This window comes from Haematobia irritans, chromosome 5 (genome assembly GCF_050003625.1).
Source record: "Haematobia irritans isolate KBUSLIRL chromosome 5, ASM5000362v1, whole genome shotgun sequence".
Classification (NCBI taxonomy): Eukaryota; Metazoa; Arthropoda; class Insecta; order Diptera; family Muscidae; genus Haematobia; species Haematobia irritans.
Window position 1 is genome coordinate 4,298,770 of NC_134401.1, and position 19,072 is coordinate 4,317,841.

Genomic DNA, 19,072 nt, shown 5'->3' on the forward strand with positions numbered 1-19,072 from the left:
TCGCACTGACCGAGGTGAAGTTAAAATCGATTTGTCGGATATATCGTACAAATTGTGAGATTACGAGACAATTCATTTTGTACCAAAAAAAAACAAACTTTATTGCTTGAGAAAATCTTGCATAATTTCGATATACTTACAGCTATAAATGTCATATGAATTTCGATTCTTTATATACATTTCAGTTTATCTTGTAATTTCATAGGACTTTTGCATTTTTGGTTTGTGGTAAGTAGCATTTAGATTATAAGTTCGTCCGAACGACAGTGCTCGTGTCAAACATATCCCATATATTGTGCCCATATAAGTTAAGTCCGAAGCATAATCGATACTGCTGCATGTTTATGGGATCGATAACACATTTACCGATTATTTAGTCATCGCCGACAAGTCGTATCGATCCGACACACTGTAAGATTCTTTACAAACACCGACATTCCGTCCAGAATAACTGATAATCTGTAAAGCGCATAAAGAATCTTACAATGTGTCGGATCGTTACGACTTGTCGGCGATGACTAAATAATCGGTAAATGTGTTATCGATCCCATAAACATTCAACAGTATCGATTATGCCTTCGGACTTAACTTATAATGTGCACAATATATGGGATATGTTCGACACGAGCACTGTCGTCCGGAATAACTGATAATCTGTAAAGCGCATTTGCTAGCTTAAAATTAGCTCAATTCCCTACAGGGAATACTTTTCAAATACAGTATTGGCATCAATGACATCATACTGTCAAATAAACAATACATACGTTTGAAACGTCAAACAAGTTGCGAATATTTGTGTAAAATATTGAAGAAAAACTTCGCTTTGCAACATTTTACCAATTATTTTATTAACTAAGGCGGTTTACTTTGCCTACAATCATGGCAGATCCCAAATTCGAAAATTTACCTGGAATAGTATGTTCCCAGTTTCCAGCCCATTATTTTCGCATTAGTCATAAGTCATTACGGTTTTCACTTATTTTTGTTGTTGTATATTGCAGGCTTATGACCAACCCGATATCTACGAAACGCCGGACAACCCCGAAAATGAAACCTCTGACTATTACGAAGAAGAACCTGAAAATGAAGCAATCGAACGATTGCATATCTCAACACAGGATGCTTATAAACGTTTCCGAGGATCTTCTTTACAAGGTAATGTCGATTTTTCTGACCGCATAGGTCGTCGTGCTTGCCGTGGGTATGATGCTACCACGGGAGAATTTGAACTATCCGGCATGGGGGAGAAGGAAACCCCTGTACAAAAATGTCGCCGTTTACAATGTGAAATGAACGAACTATTGGAGGAAGTTTCCTCACTACAAAACGATCGAAAATTGGTACAGGAAGAGAAGGAGTCATATGATGCTGTAGCCACAGTTATAACTACGGCTAAAAAGGTACTCGACTCTCTACGCTTGGAGCAAGTATTAGGTAAAGAACAGGCCCCAAACAAAGCTGACAAGGAAGTTAAAGCTCTCATTAATCAAGTTGATGAATATAAGAAATCTGGGGTTCTTACTGCGATACCAACTCCAGGCACCGACTTGGCCGCCTCTGCTAGAATTGCTAAATTAGAACACCGGTTGCATCAATTAGAACAAACTGTTGGAGCTCAGCCGGATAAACTAAGCCGCCTGACAACTTTGACCCAAAGCACCAATGTCATGGATGCAGTGCGACAACTGAACACTAAGGCAGCTCTACTGCAATCAGAGAAAATAGACGTTATAGAAGAACGTTTGGGAAGCTTGGGTGCAAAAATGGACGCAATAGCAGCGAAATCAAGTGGTTCACCTGAGGATGCCAAACGTGACCAAAAAGTTGTGGAAATGTATGAAATAGCCAAGCGAACTGAGCCGGTTGCAGAAATATTACCCGATATCATAGAAAGAATGCAGGCATTAGAATCGTTGCATAAATATGGTATGAACAAATTCATTTTATATATGTAGATATAACAACATTTTATTTGTGTTTCATTTTAGCAATGAATTTTGCAAAAATTATTGCCGAGATTGAAGAAAAACAAACTACAATTACCACCTCCTTGGTTAACAACAAAGAACTATTACATTCAGTTCAGGAGACATTTGCGCAGAATTTAGAAGCTATAAATAAAGAAGTGGCTAAGGTGGATGAACGTGTCAAAACAATATCCTCTAAGAAGTAGGCATTTCTGGATATAATTATAATACAATATCGTAGTATTTAAAACTCAACTCCCGGAAGAAAAATGTATCATGGGAATAATTTTAAATTTGTTTAAACTAAAAACCTTACTGTCGCCGAAATTGAAACATTTTGCAAATGGGCAATAAATTGAATAAATCATGCAAAGAAAGGCATTTTTGTAAGTTTTAGCAGATCGGTAGGGTAGTTGTTGATTGATTTTTTTTTTATATTCTCTACCAACCTAGAAGTACTTATATTTATCTGCTATAATAAATATTTATGAAATTCAGTACGAAGGTATATATATTTAAAGATACTTCATTAATAATTATCGAAATACGCAAAATAAATCAACGCCTTTTTGTAACAGTTTTTAATGTAATTTCATCCATTTTGTTCAAAAGGTGACGACTGTCATGTGGCATACGCTGCTATCAATCACTGATATGTAGGAATTGAGGCGGCTGCACTTGCCTGATCTTAATTGGGCTAAAACCACGCCAGTCTGCCGTGGGAGGTCTCTTTCCTCAGGTGCTATGGGCAGTGGCCTTAACGCCTCAAAGCCTTAATTTTTAGGTCAGGTAATTGAATGTCATTTGAAACGAGCAAATACTATCAATGCCCATATTGATACTTCTTACTATAGCAGTAGTAATTTTCTCTCGTTGCTACTAAGCTAAAATTTTCCAAATTTTAGTTCATATACAAATTAATGAAGGTCGTATGTTCGATTCCTGCTACGACCGAACACCAACAAGTTTTTCAACGGTGGATTATCCCACCTCAGTAATGCTGGTGACATTTCTGAGGGTTTCAAAGCTTCTCTAAGTGGTTTCACTGCAATGTGGAACGCCGTTCGGACTCGGCTATAAAAAGGAGGTCCCTTGTCATTGAGCTTAACATGGAATCGGGCAGCACTCAGTGATAAGAGAGAAGTTCACCACTGTGGTATCACAATGGACTGAATAGTCTGAGTCTGATACATCGGGCTGCCACATAACCTAACCTAAACCTAAGTTGGCATTATCGCGTTAAAATAGTAATTTTTCATCGTTACTTTTCTTTAATAATGTGTTTTAAATAAAATCAACTTTCTATTGTTGCTTTGGATCATTCCAAGTTATAATAAAATTTGTTCAAAGTTATGTTCAAACACCTCCAAACTGATAGAAAAATTATACAAAACACAGCAATCGGGCTTTTAATGTTTTGTAAAATAAAGTAACTATACATACATATATCCAATAAATCTAAACTGCTAGCATACTTTGCATTCGGGTGCCAACAGTTGGTCTGATAAATGCCGTAGAAAAATAGGTACTATGTTCGGGATTTCCACCGAAACAATAAATTAGATGTGCCAAAATATATACTTTTATCAAATCCTGTCAATCAGTGATGTAAAATATCCAGGGCTTTGATTGCGAAATATGTATTTCATTTACTAAATTCATTGATTCAAAAAGTAACCGTAAAAATATATATGACGACAATTTAATACCCCCCTAAAGGCCGGTATTAATATCTCATGATAGCGCTAAAACTTTTAAATTTTAAATAAACAATTATAAAATAAATACATGTGTTCAATTGTTGCTTTGGACTTAAAATAAAGAATGCTTGAAAAATATATGCATTACTGCAGGCAGACGCTGAACTTAGACTTTTCGATTTGATTGTGTCTTTCAATCAAAACCAGCACCAATTATAAAGACGGTCTCGGTTTCACGCCGGTGCTTTTTAAATTTTCGGCTCTGTAAACTGGTGGGAACTTTGTTTTTCATTTGACATTGGGGCACATAAAAGTCGCTGCTGGAGTAATTTTTCAAAAACTACTATTCCATCTTTCATCTTAGTTTATACGCTGCTACTCTATCGCGCATTGCATTTTTTCTATATATAATAAATCGCTTTTTCGAATTTATTTTTAAATAAAAATATGGCCGGTCCCCTACCACTATTAACAACTGAAAATATATACAAGAAATTGGAAGAATACTACAAAGAGAATGGCGACAAAATTAACATAAAAAATCTATTTGAAAAAGATGCTGACCGTTTCAAGAAGTTCAGGTAAGAGAGAATATAGCGGTAAGATTTCGATAAATATTTTGCCACGCATATTATGCATTTTATAATTTGTACTGCGATATTCAAATTCGAGTAGGGGTTACTTACAAGGTCAAGTTAATGAACTTGGATGTTCAATAAAAGAATACAAATTGTCATGCGATTTAGAAAGTGATTTCAATTATATTTGCTCAAGGAGCTCCAGTTTCTTTCCATATTTTGTAATATTTATTGACGGTGATTGAAAAGCTAGGCGAGTTGGGGCCAGCCAGCCTGACATTAGTAAAATGCTATTTTTTTTAATCATCAATGGGAAAGATAAATTCGTACAAATTTTCATGATATATGGAAGCTATGGTAGTTCAAAATCAACAATGAAACTCCGTTAAAGATCTACTTAAATATATAATGCAAATAAATCATTATGCGTATATTAGTAGCAGATACTAACTATCATGGCATACGACATTCAAACCATATATATATTTGGCCCACAAACTAATAAGAAGGTGAGAAATAAAAAGGATATTAATTCAACTCAAAGCTCCTTTCTCATATTCCATTGTTTTTATTTCAAATAAGAAAATTGACCTTCTAAAGGCTTTGAATTGCTATATAAGTAGAAAATAATGTAGATTTATTTTTTATTTTTGGGACCGCATACTTTTATCGAATATTTGAAACCAACACACGTTAAGTCTAAAATATGGTTTGTGTACGTACAAAAGTGTCAAATGTTATCAACGGTTCGCATAATACAAACAAGCTATGATTTAATTAAACCAAACATTAATTATTAAACATTAAGTTTCGTACAATTGCAATAGCCTATGGAATGTTATCAATATAATTATTCTTAATTTTAGTTTGCGAATAAGTACTCCCAATGATGGTGATATTTTGCTTGATTATTCGAAAAATCGAATTACTCCCGAAGTATGGGAATTGTTGTTGGATTTGGCCAAGGTACGACGTGTTGCAGAGGCTCGAGATGCTATGATGACCGGCCAGGCAATAAATATAACAGAGAACCGTGCTGTACTTCATATTGCATTGCGTAACCGTGGTGATGCGGAAATTTCGGTTGATGGGAAAAATGTGATGCCGGATGTTCGGGCTGAATTGAGTCACATGAAGGAGTTTACCAATCAGGTCATCTCTGGTGTATGGCGAGGTTTTACCGGCAAACAAATAACGGATGTTGTAAACATTGGAATCGGTGGCTCTGATTTAGGACCACTTATGGTTACTGAGGCATTGAAACCATACTGTAAAGGTATGATTCCACCACTTTTTTATATATATATTTTTAAATAATAGGCCCACAAACTTTCTTTTAGTCCCCATAATTGTTTTTGTTGTGAAAATCTGACAATGTTTTTCTTGTTTTTCGAATCAGGCTTGCGTTCCCATTTCGTATCAAATATTGATGGTACTCACATGGCCGAGGTCTTGAAGAAGGTTAACTATGAAAGTACTCTATTTATCATAGCATCAAAAACTTTTACCACCCAAGAAACCATAACAAACGCTACATCAGCTAAAAATTGGCTGTTGGAACAAACTAAAGATGTGAGTGTGCATTATATGTATACACTGTGTATATTAAAAATAATAACAAAATAACCTTTTTTATTTAGCCCGCTGCCGTTGCAAAACACTTTGTTGCCCTTTCAACAAATAAGGAAAAAGTTACAGAATTCGGCATTGACAGCAAAAACATGTTTGGATTCTGGGACTGGGTTGGTGGTCGTTATTCTTTATGGTCGGCGATTGGTTTATCAATTTGCTTATCAATTGGTTTTGAGAATTTCGAACAACTCCTTGAAGGAGCTCATTTCATGGATAATCATTTTAAAACTGCACCATTTGAACAGAACGTAAGGGGTAAAAGAAAGCACTTCTTTCCTTTGAATTAAACTTTAATATTTTTCTTAGGCTCCTGTAATTTTGGCTATGTTGGGTATTTGGTATTCCAACTTCTACAATGCAGAAACTCACGCAATTTTGCCATATGACCAATATTTGCATAGATTCGCAGCTTATTTCCAACAGGGTGATATGGAAAGTAATGGAAAATTCGTGACAAAGACTGGATCTAAAGTGGTGGATTACAACACTGGACCAATTATTTGGGGAGAACCCGGAACAAATGGTCAACACGCTTTCTATCAGCTAATACATCAAGGAACTCGTTTAATTCCCTGTGACTTTATAGCTCCAGCACAAACTCATAATCCAATTGCTGGTGGGGTCCACCATAAAATTTTACTAGCCAACTTTTTGGCTCAAACGGAAGCTTTGATGTCGGGAAAGACTTCTGAACAAGCCAAGGCAGAGCTTGTAAAAGCTGGTATGTCGGGAGAGAAATTAGAGCTGCTATTGCCACATAAGGTATTCACAGGAAATCGCCCAACAAATTCGATTGTTGTTAAGAAAGTGACACCTTTCATTTTGGGAGCTTTAATTGGTAACGTTTTCCTTTGCTTAAATATATTTACACGATTTTTTTTATATTTTTGTTGTTGTTTTAGCTATGTATGAACACAAAATTTTTGCTCAAGGCATTGTTTGGGATATCAATTCATTCGACCAATGGGGCGTTGAACTTGGAAAACAATTGGCAAAAGCAATTGAACCCGAATTGGCAACCAAAGATGAAATTTCCACACATGACTCGTCTACTAATGGTTTAATTAATTTTATCAAGTCCAACTGGTCTTAAACGGCAAATGCATTGAATATCCATCCTCCCAGAACATTGAGGAGAACGCAGGTTGAAACATTTACTGCTTATTATAAAACAAAAAGTCCTTGCGCACAACAATTACATTACATAAAATTGAGTTAAGTTCAAACAGTAGTAAAAAGTGCGAGAGTATTCCCCTAGTATCTTAAATAGTTTATGTTTTCACATCTGTTACATACAAATATTTATTTTCATTGATATTTTTAGAGATTACTTTGCAAAGTATACATGCCATCATATTGAGCTGCTTATTGTTGTCACACATGATAATTGATAATCCATTTGATTGTTGAATAACGTCGTAATCTATACATACATACATATTTAGAAATAAAAATATTTGTTAGATGTTTAAAAAAACGCGACATGTATATTTGTATTATTTTTTGGGCCAATAAAGTAATGGCAAATGGTAATATAGATGGGTAAGCCATGATTATAATTTATAACTACATCATTCCATGTCTTCGTCGTCGTCATCATCATCTTCTGCATCACCATTTTGTTGACTATCATTTTCTTTTTCCTCCCATTCATCATCCGACGACGACTTATTAACTATATCGTCCACATCTGAATTAGAAGAATCTAAAGGACATAGATTAGTGCGCTTTAGTTACAGAAATTATTGGTTTTCATAACATACCATCATTGTCCGCGACTACCAAAACATTGTCACTCTTCAAGTTATCTTGTTCTTCTTCACAGTGCCTTTTTATTTGACTAACAAGTAACTGCAATCGGCCATTCAGTCTGAAAATATGTTTTCATTTGGCTATAATGTTCTATTGGATATAAGAGTCAACTCACTTTGATAATTCTTTTAGGCAATTTGCGCGATGTTCTATTATTCCGATACATGGTCCAAACTTATTAAGTAGATCATCTGCACCCAAAGCCATAAGTTGGCTGGAGTGAGTCTGAGTTAAAACCTTTAACCAGTTCATGGCGTACTCAACGCTAAAAATAGGGAGGTATATTAGACTCAAAGTATCTTTCAAACTATCCCATTATTACGGGCTTCATGTCGAATATACAGTACAATTTTCAAATAGAAAAGAAGAATAAAATTATTTCTTTGAAAATGATTAGACATTCTATTCGACACTTCAATCGAAATAAAGGGGAATAATTTTATTTACTTTGTATGTCGTTGTTGCATAAGCAGCGTTAATTCATTCACCAAGGTACCAACATATTGTACTGGAAGTTTTTGTAGTGTCAATTGCATGGTTTTCATGTCCTTCGTGCACAGAACGGAACGTAAGAGCCTGCATTTCGGGCATGTTAAAAAAAATGCTGATGAAAAATGAAAATACTTACGAGTCATCTTTGCTGTGCAAAGATTGTACCAACAGCTGGACTTTACTTTGCGCCTGTGGTACAACTTTCCCCTCCGGTGTATTCAAATTTAAATTTTGTAAACGGGCTTCCATAGGCATATCGGATGATTTCAGATGCTTCATTACCGTTATCGAGGATTTATAATCTATATTCTTTGTATCAATTATAGGCGTAAGAATTTTTAGTGTAGTTTCTGAATTAATGTCGTTGCGTTTGCCCATTATTTTCTGTTTAACAACTCTCCTTGGATCTGTGCGTACGAGGACCTGCATTTTCTCCGCAAAATTTGGTTTCAGTTGTTCGAATATCATGAAGTGTTTATCACCGTACGCAAATGTAAGTTCTCCAGATTTTGTTGCATGTTGGAGGGAAGCAGCCACTGCTGTTATGGGCTCAATTACAGTGGTGCTGTCTGAGGCAATGCTTATTGTCACCTTCGGCTTAATTGGCTTTTCTGCTTTAATACTAAAATAAGATAACTAAAATCAATTTGTAACAATATATATGACTAAACGTTATACCTATCTAAATCTATAAGGTATACGTGTATTACTCCACTCCGCGTTACACTACATGCACGTAGCATATTTTCGTCGTCTACATGACAGGACAAACAATGAGCAATGTCTTCCATCAAGAGTGAACATATAGCAGGTTTATTTCTACCCTTCTTGCCAATTTTCCATAGACATATTATACGCTCCATGCGCGAAGTTGTGAGGACGTATTCGTTACAATCTCCTGTCGTAAACGGAACCATTAGATTTATTTCCGACGTGTGTCCTGTGAATGTTTGTATTAACTCCTGGTTTTCAACGGAATAAACTTTTAGTACTCTCGAGCCCACAACCAAACTATTGGAAAAAGGCATTAGTGATAAACTATGAGGTTTTTCTGGGCCCACGTTCCATGAGGCCAACTGTTTTTCTTCGGATAATGACCACACCACAACTTGGCAGTCTTCTCCACAAGTATAAAGACGCCCAGCCGAGTCTTTGACAATAGAAGTAATTTTCCCATTATGTCCCTCGCCCTTAAGTGTACGATCGATCTGAAATGGCAATAGTATAGCATATAACAGCCGAACTCATTCACCGTATTTTTACCTTGGCCTCAGCATAGGAATATAAAGTAACTTGCCCCTTTGTAGTTCCAAGTGCTATATACAAAGATGAATCCTTATTTTCACTTGATTTTCTGGATTTCTTTCCCTTTAATAGAAAAATATAGTGATTTAAATTTTAACAAAGACAGTGTTTTGTTTACGTACTTTTTTATCTTTCGTTTGGGTGGAAGGTGATCCGCAAGAAACCCATACCAGAGTGGAGCATGGGCCAGACAAATGGAGGTTAGGAGTATATTCCTGTTTTAATTCGTTTGTGTCAGTGTCCCATATTCTTAAAATTCCTTGGTCATTAATAAGAGCAAATAGTTTTCCATCGGGAGAAAATCCCAACACGTGCTGCCCACCAAAAGCCATAACGCAATTATAAAAAAAACAACATGCTACGATTGCAAGGTGTCCATTATGTATTTCAAAACAAAACAGGGCGACTTCTACGACTGTTTTGTTTTTTTATCTTTATAGGCCAAAAAAATTGTTAAAAAAAACCAAACAAAAAATATATTTGATTTATCTATAATATACAAGAAAAGAGTTTTACCGTATATTTCTTATGGTTACAAAATGTAAATAATCGCTAACATCGCCAATCGAAAATTTCGCTCGCAAAGGTATTTATGTCTATAATCTAGAGCTGCGTTCTGGGCTATAAATAAAAATTTCCTTTCTGGAATAACGATTGAATCGAATAATTGGTGATTAATCGACCCCCTGGTGAAAATACCATGTTCTCTTGATAAATTAAATAAATGGTTTACTCTGTGTATGTGGGTACTAAGATGAAGCTAAGCCGTTAAAGTCTAAAAAAAGTGCGTAAAAATCTATTTTTGCAAAGCAAACCAAACTTAACGTTTTCTTAAAATTGAACCCGCCAATACCAGCAAGTCTTACAAATGAGCTCAAACAAAAATTGGCTAAAAGAAAACACGCCCATTATTAAATATTGTTGTTACACTTTTTTCTATGTGTGTGTTACCCTGTTATTGAAATTGCATCTGAGAAATATTAAAGAATCTTCTTGTAGATGTATTCTTCTGTTGGCAATCATGACAATGACGTCTAGGGAAAGAAGCACAACAATGGATCAGTGGACTCCAGAAGAAGAAATATGTCTGTTTTTCGCTATGGGATGTTTAAAACCAGTAGGCGTAAATAAGCATTTTTATATGGCGACAATTGTTGAGCGACTATCGAATAGTTTAAATCGCGATTTTACATCGGAAAATATATGGGGCCACTTAAGGACATTATACAATTTCAAAGCGTTGGACGAAATGGAACCTCTTCCCTTTCCAAATGATGAAAAAGAATTTTCTTTGCCGGAAGCAGAATTTTCATCTTTATTGAAAAAAATTAAAGACTCTGAAGAGAATAGACACGATAACATCGAAGGACCGCCTTCAATAATAGCGGTAGCAACAGATAACACCAATAAAGGTATGTTTTATCCTAATATATGTATTTTTTTATTTTAAAATATTTACTAATTCTAGATAAACTAATTGTCCAACCAAAAATGGGATCAACTAATAACGCAACTCCAAAAGAGTCGGACAAAAAAATTACTGTAAAACTCTCCGATGGTGGACCAAAAAGAACTCCAAAACGAACTAGAGGCTCTGTATCCCTTGAATCCAATAGTCCCTCCACTACACCACCACCGCCAGTTCACAGCAACAAAAGACGACGAATATAAAAACGAATTAATATTTTCCACTTTATTATACTAGGTTAGGTTCATAATATATATAAATGACAATACAATTTAATCTTCGAAATTGTTCACTTCGCTATCATCATTACTTGAACCGAGAGGGATGTTACCCATAACATTAATACGTTCCAGAAAAGTGGTAAGCAGTTTTTTATTAATTTGGTCGGTTTGAGTAGTTTCTCTTGTAACTTGTGGATCTGTTATTTGACTAACATGTCGGGGTGTGACAATATCCAGAATTTGAAGAGCAACATCAGTTTCTTCTGTGGACTCGGGGCAAGGCATTTTTTCAAAAGATGAGTCAGATGCGAGGAAATCTCAGATAAATTGTGTATGCGTAATTTCTCGGGAGTAAACTAATTTCAAGGTCAATTGCAGCAACTATCTCTCCTAAGATCTTTGAAAGGATTCCAATAGCTTTTTTAAGCAAAATGCAAGTATTTTTTTGTTTAATTTACTTAGTAAATTTGGTGAATTGATATAAGAAGAAGAGTCAATTACAGGGTACGCTTACTATACAATAAGGTAGCGACATAACTCCACTGATTCAAATTTTTTCTATGCGTTTCACTAACTCTTGTTTGACGTTAAAGGTGAGTATTATGTGCTTTACAGACTATCAGTTATTCCGGACGACAGTGCTCGTGTCGAACATATCCCATATATCGTGCACATTATAAGTTAAGTCTGAAGGCATAATCGATACTGCTACATGTTTATGGGATCGATAACATATGTACCGAAAAGTCGTATCGATCCGACACACTGTAAGATTCTTTACAAACACCTACATTCCGTCCGGAATAACTGATAGTCTGTAAAGCGCATTAAGTTAGAGTTTAGCCGCTAAAATCACAATTTTTTCACAACTACTTTTCTTTAATAATCCATTTTCAAAAATATAAACGTTATGAAAAGTTTCTTTGAGCTATTCCCCATCAAGTTATAATAAAATTTGCATCAAAATGGTATATCTTTATTTTGCATTTATTTGCTCAATTTTGTAATGATAAATTACAATAGAACTACTCAAAAAATATAATATAAACATATTATGAATAATATAATGGATTAAAATTAAAAGGTAAATAATAAAAATATTGACCAAAAAAATACAATAGATTTTTTCTTTTAATTTTTTATATATTTTTTTTTTAATTCTTTTTACTGATTTATTTTTCATTTTAGCGACAAAACTCGAACTTAATACCCACCTTAACTAGTTTCAAAAGTTATTATTTTTAATTTCTTAAAAAATTTTACCTTGAGAATTCGATATCCTCAAGAATTATATATAGGAGAACATGTGACGGATAATATACACGAAACAGTTTTGTCGATCTTTGTCATTATATCTGCACTTTTACTGTTTTCACTTAATTTGATTAATTTTTGCGCTTTTAAGTTACAGTTTTCACTTAATTCCCTGATCTATTAACAGCTATAATGGTATTATTGTAGCTGTCAATAGATCAGGATATTATAAACGTCGTTATTCAACCATGATATAAACTTTGAATTCTTATTTCATATTGTCGGCGTCAATAATATTGATATAACTCCGTTATTCCGGAAAAAGAAGAAGAAGAATATACAAACAAAGAAGAAATACAAAGGAAGTATCCACATCACATAAACTTTTAAACTTCTTAATGGATTTTGTTTTCTGCGGAGATAGCATTGGTAAGCAAATTTGTGAACAAATTATATATTGAAATATTTGTCATGGGTTTATAGAGTATATAGCAAATATCCAACAGCATATTTATTGTAGTCTTTTCGCTCTGTGGTTCGTCTTGGCGAAAACAATATTGCAAATATAAAAAACTTTCACCTTTCTAAGTTAAAAATTACTCTGAAAGATTTTGTTTATTTCTTATCATAGTACGAATTTTATTATTATATGTCTATTTTACAAGACTTGAACATCAAAATATTTTCTACATGTTATAGTGCCATTTTGGGAGAATTTTATCAGTTATATTAAAAATTTTAGTAATGAACATAATTACAAAAAACATTTTCCTGCCCTTTTCATTGTACTCTACAAATTGCTTTATGAAATTTACAAATATTTAATAATTCAAAGTACATAAATTCTCCTCCTATTGTTGAATTAATATCTACGATATTATGTTTTCGTATTGACTAACTGAATTTTTTTGAGGCATCGGATCAATAATAAAAGCACACGCAGTACCTTCAAGATAGCTCAAGCGAAGGATGTATGCTACTGTTTTTATTAATATAGCATGACAGACAGTATATGCTTGGATTTTCTGCAATTATAATATTGTTTTATTTTTAAAGATGTATACGATGGCGGTGGTAGTCGGAATGCAACCCATTATTCTCCTAATTTCACAGGATTCAATTTGAGTTCTGGCGAACCCGATTACATGGAGATGGTACCAATTTTAGCAGATGGAGGAGAAAATTTTGGTGTCTCATCCGTAACATTTGATAATTACGAGGAACTTTTGTGGATGGGTAATCAAGGGGTATTGCTTTCCATTACTTTGTTATACATTATATAAAACTTGAGTACCTTTTAGGGGCATGTAACATCATACTACAGCAGCAACTTGCAAAAGTATACGTCCTTTCAAGTTCATCCCACAGACATAGTACGCCAAATAACCACTATTGACTCTGGTATTTTAGCACTGACCCAGACGTCACTAAGGCATCAAATCCGTCGAGGTCTTCCTAAATTTACTCACAAATCGAAAAATATGACAGAAATGGTATGCATGGAACAATTGTCTCCACATCGCTTGATTATGGCCGGACTTCAAGATGAAATGATTGAGCTTGATATGAGAACCTTGAAAGAGACAAATTTGGTATACTATGGTAACACAGGAAAAATAACTTTAATATAATGTATTAAATGTTTCACAGGAACATGTAGGATCGGCCGGATGCACTGTGTTGAGACAAAATTCACGCTATCTGTTTGCTGGCGATCCATTTGGTAATGTGACATTGCGCGATTTAAATAGTTTACATGTAGAACACACCATTAAAACTCACACTGGAAGTCTTTCGGACTTCGATGTCCAAGGAAATTACTTGATATCCTGCGGATATAGCGGTCGTCAAGGAACTCTTGCTGTTGATCGTTTTCTAATGGTTTATGATTTGCGAATGTTGCGCCTTGTATCACCTATACAAGTTCTCATAGATCCACAGTTAATAAAATTTATGCCATCGCAGACTTCGAGATTAGCCGTCGTTTCAAGTTATGGGCAGGTTCAACTTGTTGACACAGTAGAACTTAGTGAGCCCCGTGTATCGATGTATCAGATAAACACGTCGGGCAGCCAATGTTTACTAAGTTTTGATGTTAGTTCGTCATCTCAAGTCATGGCATTTGGTGATCAATCGGGTCACATTAGTATTATAACGGCTGTAAATACACCACAGCCACAATTTAATAGTTTCTCGCGGGACACTGAATTTGCAGATCCTCCTCCTCAGCTGCCTATTGTACCAATCACTGATACGACATTCCCATTATCATCTATTGTATTACCTCATTTGGTGACGGGATCCCGATGGTTCTCCGACTGGCCATCTGAGCTATTGCGATATCAATATTTACGCGCAAAGCCAATCGATCAGGAGATTTTAAATCAAATGAAAATGCAAGGTCCAATCGGTTATTCTCCAAATCCTAGGACACAGAGACGAAATCAGATACCCTACGTTGTAGAAAATACAAACGGAATAACGGGAGCATGCAACGGTCTAACTATTACTTCAAAATCTTCGGATCCTAGCGTAAAAATCATACCAAGGCGCTACCGAAAAGTTGAAATGAAATATTCAAAAATTGGCACACAAGACTTTGATTTTGAACAGCATAATCAGACTTGCTTTGCTGGATTGGAAGCCACGTTGCCAAATTCTTACTGTAACCCAATGTTGCAAGTACTGTATTTTATTGAACCTCTTCGACAAAAATTACTGGATCATAGATGCAATAAAGAATTTTGCCTAACATGCGAATTGGGATTTCTTTTCTACATGTTCGATAAAAGCACAGGTAGCTAAATATCTCATTTTATTGACTCACTATTAAAATAAATTTGTTTTTAGCCTCTACACCCTGTCAAGCTAGCAACTTCCTACGTTCTTTTAGAACAGTTCCAGAGGCTTCCGCTTTGGGTCTTATATTATCAGACAGATCTTCAAATGTTAATCTTTTGAACTTAATACAAGTAAGTATAAATTAGCCATATTGCAACAAAATAGAAATGTGTACGTATTTTTTAGAATTGGAATCGTTTCATATTACATCAAATGCATAACGAAATTTTGGAAACGAACAAAAATGATCACTTGTGCAATATGAGATACTCAGGCGTGACAACAGGTGGTAAGCGTACTAAATGATTTATATTGCATAAAAAATAGAAAGTCCTCTTTTACAGGAACTCATTACGAGGAATTTACGACGGAAGACACAGGAGAATTATATTTCCATAGCATTGATGTAAAAAATGGTAAGGCCAAATGCTCACTTGAAGAGTGATATTGTACAGCTTAAAATGCACTTATTTATCAGCCATCCCAACGAAATAGGATTGTGGTTCACGCGGTCGGGAGGGGCGTTGGGACGGTTCGAAAATACTAGATAATTACAATTGTTCTCGGGTAGGTGTATGGCGTAATATCTACGTGTTACAGTATATTAAAAGAATTTTATATTTAGGCCTAGAAAAATTGCCTTATATCGTAATCAAACTTTTTTTCGAACATAATTCTCTTCATTTGAAACTAATAGCTAAATTCATCATTCGTAATATCAATGTAATGTTATGTTACATACACTTTCAGATGACACTTTGAAGAATGACGAGTATCAACGGGAACGTAGTAAAGTCAATGCAGATACTGAGATAAGTCGACTTTTTGGAACAAAACAGAATACAATTAACCGCTGTCTTAAATGTAATGAAGAGAAAACTAAGCAGAGTATACTGTTAACTTGCAATCTTAGCTATCCGCATCAAGCTAAAGAAACTGATTTTTATAATTTTGGCACAATCTTGAAGGGCTCCCTCTGTTCGGAGAAAGGAATACAAGCATTTTGTGAAAATTGCAAGAAATTTTCGCCCAGCAAACAAGTTATTAAGGTAATACTGGAAAAAAAAAAATAATTGAAAATATGTTTTATATTTTGAAAATATGTACATATAAACCCACAGGTTATAGGACTTCCTCAAATTTTGACGGTAAATTGTGGCTTAAACAACGAAAGAGATCTTAGTTTCTTGAGAAGACATCTTAATCGCAATAGTTCCAACTTAACGGACAGTCCCGCTACATTGAATACAAACAAGCCTTGCCGTTACGGTATCAATTGCTCTCGTAGTGACTGTCATTTTCTACATCCCGATAGAAAATCGCCAACAATGTCATCCGCAAATCATAATGCTAATGTTTCGCCTAGTGGACGGCAAACATCTTGGTTTCCGTTATCTTTTTCTATGGCCATCAACGATAAAGGAGAATTGAGTGTACAAACAGAGAATAGCAATACAAAAACGTTGGAGACTATTTCTACGACTTGTGAAATTCCTGTCCTAAATGCTCAAAATTATGGTAAATATTAAAGTTATGCTTGAAGGTATTTTATGCATACTGACTTTCCAACTCAAACAGAGGTAGATGATGGATCATGTCAGGAATATGCCGAATATCATTTGCATGCGGTTGTCTGCCAGATAGATGACGGTTCACAGAAAAATCTAGTTTCTCTGATCAATGTTAGCAAAAAGTATCATACAATGAAAATGGAAAGTATGGGGAATGCCGAAGAGCAGCAACAGTGGTACATTTTCAATGATTTCAGGTAAATGTAACATTACAAAATTCAAATGGCTTTACTGACGAATTTCTCTCGTGCTTCAGCATTTCGCCCGTTTCGAATCAAGAATCTGTATGGTTTACACTAGATTGGAAAGTGCCCTGCGTTTTATTCTACAGTAGTGTGAATACGGATAAGAGTGAATTTGATGCTATAACTGATATTCCACACAACGAGCCACAACCCTTATTCAATCCGTTCTTGAAGGTACGTATGCAGGTTCAAACAAATATAAAATTTCTAAAAACTGCAATATGTAAATTTGTAGGAGGTCAACAATATTGTTGTTCATGGAAAGGGTGCTGGTGATACACTATTGAAACCTTTGCAGCTAAATGAAATGCCGCAGGCCGGTGATTTAGTAGCTATGGATGCCGAGTTTGTCACTTTAAATCCTCAAGAGAGTGAAATACGCCCAGATGGCAAAACTGCAACCATTAAGCCGTGTCATATGAGCGTTGCCCGCATTTCATGCATTCGTGGGTAAGTTATTCATATGATAGATTCTTTGTTTGATTTTTTTTGCTGATGTTTCCCTATATTGGCTTATAGTCAGTCTTCTTCAATTTGTTTTAGTGTATAATTCTTATTATAAATCGATTGTCTTTAAATTTGACAAAATATACTCCTTAATAATAATTCTCAAATGTAAGCCTTAAATAATAAAGGTCATTCAAATTTCCGGTATTGATAGAGCCAAGAGTTACTGCTTTGGTAACATGTACTAGTGAAAACATTTCTTCGACGTAAATTTGACAGATAGCATTTCATGTAAGAATATGACATTTTCTTTACAGACAAGGACCTGATGAAGGAATACCATTTATGGATGACTACATATCAACACAAGAAAAAGTTGCAGATTATCTGACACAATTTTCTGGAATTAAACCAGGTGATTTGGACGCCAATTTCAGCAGTAAACGTTTAACAGCTCTTAAGTATTCGTATCAAAAGCTAAAATATTTGGTAGATGTAGGAGTTTTGTTTGTGGGACATGGATTGAAAAATGATTTCCGGTATGTACCAACATGATGTAAGTACGAAAAGAATAATAGCTTTAAAACTTTTTCAGCGTTATAAATATGTTCGTTCCCTCGGAGCAAATAATTGATACCGTACATCTATTCCATTTGCCGCATCATCGTATGGTATCGCTCAGATTTCTGGCTTGGCATTTTCTAGGCACAAAAATACAATCGGAAACTCATGATTCTGTGGAGGACGCACGCACAACATTGCAGCTGTACAAACATTATTTACAACTTCAAGCGGAAAAGAAATTTATTGCTGCCCTAAAAAATCTCTACGATCGTGGAAAGCAATTACAGTGGAGAGTACCAGAAGATTAGCAGCATTTATCTAACATTTAGAGTAATTATTGAATGAAACCCCGTCGTGAGAAATATTTAAGTACAAAGTGACACTCAACCGAACCGTACCGCGAGCAAGTAAAAATTGTGTTATTCCATTTTTAATGAAAACGTCGAAAATTTTGCTAGTGGAATTATTTTATTGTGAGAAAAACTTTTTACAAAAAATTATATTGATTGGAATTTATTTATCAAAGTATATAATATATTTCAGAATTATGGAAAGAAAATATTACCAGTCAATTTTTAATGTTTCAAATTTTATTAAGCGCCGATCTCTTTTAAATTCGAACCTTTTCCTGCATATAATGATAAGGAAAATACTATTATTGATGTTGATTATCTTCATCTCGTTTGGAGCAGATGGACTAAAAATTAAATTTGTAATGAATCCAGAGAATAATTACTTTTCAATCTATTTATAACACTGCCATGAGTTTGAAATGGCCCTTTGGCCTTCAAGTACTTTAGAATAAAATCCGATTGGAGAATAATACCAACATACATACCAATCAATGGCGTGCATTTTTTCCTGTTTTAACTATTAGAAAGGATAGTAAAACTTCTAAATAAATTTTTCGGAAAATTAAATTTCTGTGGAATGATTTTACATATAAAATACATTTGCGTATTTATTAAACGGATC

The 19,072-nt window shown here is 34.7% G+C and overlaps 6 protein-coding genes across 6 annotated transcripts; 4 read left to right on the top strand and 2 right to left on the bottom strand.

Annotated features, from left to right (window-relative positions):
• Positions 1 to 738: 738 nt before the first annotated feature.
• DCTN2-p50 (dynactin subunit 2) lies at positions 739 to 2,344 on the top strand. The gene is made up of 3 exons (XM_075310364.1): positions 739 to 915; positions 1,002 to 1,926; positions 1,989 to 2,344. Exons 1-3 carry the CDS (start codon positions 880 to 882, stop codon positions 2,171 to 2,173), a joined length of 1,146 nt encoding a protein of 381 aa, XP_075166479.1. The 5' UTR covers positions 739 to 879; the 3' UTR covers positions 2,174 to 2,344.
• Positions 2,345 to 3,948: 1,604 nt separating this feature from the next.
• On the top strand, positions 3,949 to 7,359 carry Pgi (glucose-6-phosphate isomerase). Its single transcript, XM_075312667.1, has 6 exons — positions 3,949 to 4,248; positions 5,112 to 5,521; positions 5,645 to 5,817; positions 5,886 to 6,125; positions 6,184 to 6,715; positions 6,780 to 7,359. The coding sequence occupies exons 1-6, from the start codon at positions 4,115 to 4,117 to the stop codon at positions 6,968 to 6,970; spliced, it is 1,680 nt and encodes a 559-aa protein (XP_075168782.1). The 5' UTR covers positions 3,949 to 4,114; the 3' UTR covers positions 6,971 to 7,359.
• On the bottom strand, positions 7,334 to 9,833 carry LOC142240916 (WD repeat-containing protein 43). Its single transcript, XM_075312666.1, has 8 exons — positions 9,609 to 9,833; positions 9,445 to 9,549; positions 8,860 to 9,389; positions 8,318 to 8,803; positions 8,137 to 8,265; positions 7,805 to 7,954; positions 7,641 to 7,747; positions 7,334 to 7,582 (listed from the first exon to the last, which is right to left on the bottom strand). The coding sequence occupies exons 1-8, from the start codon at positions 9,816 to 9,818 to the stop codon at positions 7,449 to 7,451; spliced, it is 1,851 nt and encodes a 616-aa protein (XP_075168781.1). The 5' UTR covers positions 9,819 to 9,833; the 3' UTR covers positions 7,334 to 7,448.
• A 650-nt stretch (positions 9,834 to 10,483) lies between these two features.
• Positions 10,484 to 11,239, top strand: MrgBP (MRG/MORF4L binding protein). The gene is made up of 2 exons (XM_075311462.1): positions 10,484 to 10,898; positions 10,955 to 11,239. The coding sequence occupies exons 1-2, from the start codon at positions 10,508 to 10,510 to the stop codon at positions 11,155 to 11,157; spliced, it is 594 nt and encodes a 197-aa protein (XP_075167577.1). The 5' UTR covers positions 10,484 to 10,507; the 3' UTR covers positions 11,158 to 11,239.
• LOC142239677 (uncharacterized) lies at positions 11,153 to 11,659 on the bottom strand. Its single transcript, XM_075311463.1, has one exon. It carries the CDS (start codon positions 11,458 to 11,460, stop codon positions 11,227 to 11,229), a length of 234 nt encoding a protein of 77 aa, XP_075167578.1. The 5' UTR covers positions 11,461 to 11,659; the 3' UTR covers positions 11,153 to 11,226.
• Positions 11,660 to 12,726: 1,067 nt separating this feature from the next.
• Positions 12,727 to 19,017, top strand: PAN2 (PAN2-PAN3 deadenylation complex catalytic subunit PAN2). The gene is made up of 14 exons (XM_075313703.1): positions 12,727 to 12,858; positions 13,486 to 13,676; positions 13,731 to 14,021; positions 14,080 to 15,226; positions 15,280 to 15,401; positions 15,457 to 15,559; positions 15,615 to 15,686; positions 16,021 to 16,319; positions 16,392 to 16,788; positions 16,849 to 17,038; positions 17,098 to 17,260; positions 17,322 to 17,536; positions 17,851 to 18,072; positions 18,129 to 19,017. Exons 1-14 carry the CDS (start codon positions 12,828 to 12,830, stop codon positions 18,403 to 18,405), a joined length of 3,720 nt encoding a protein of 1,239 aa, XP_075169818.1. The 5' UTR covers positions 12,727 to 12,827; the 3' UTR covers positions 18,406 to 19,017.
• Positions 19,018 to 19,072: the final 55 nt, after the last annotated feature.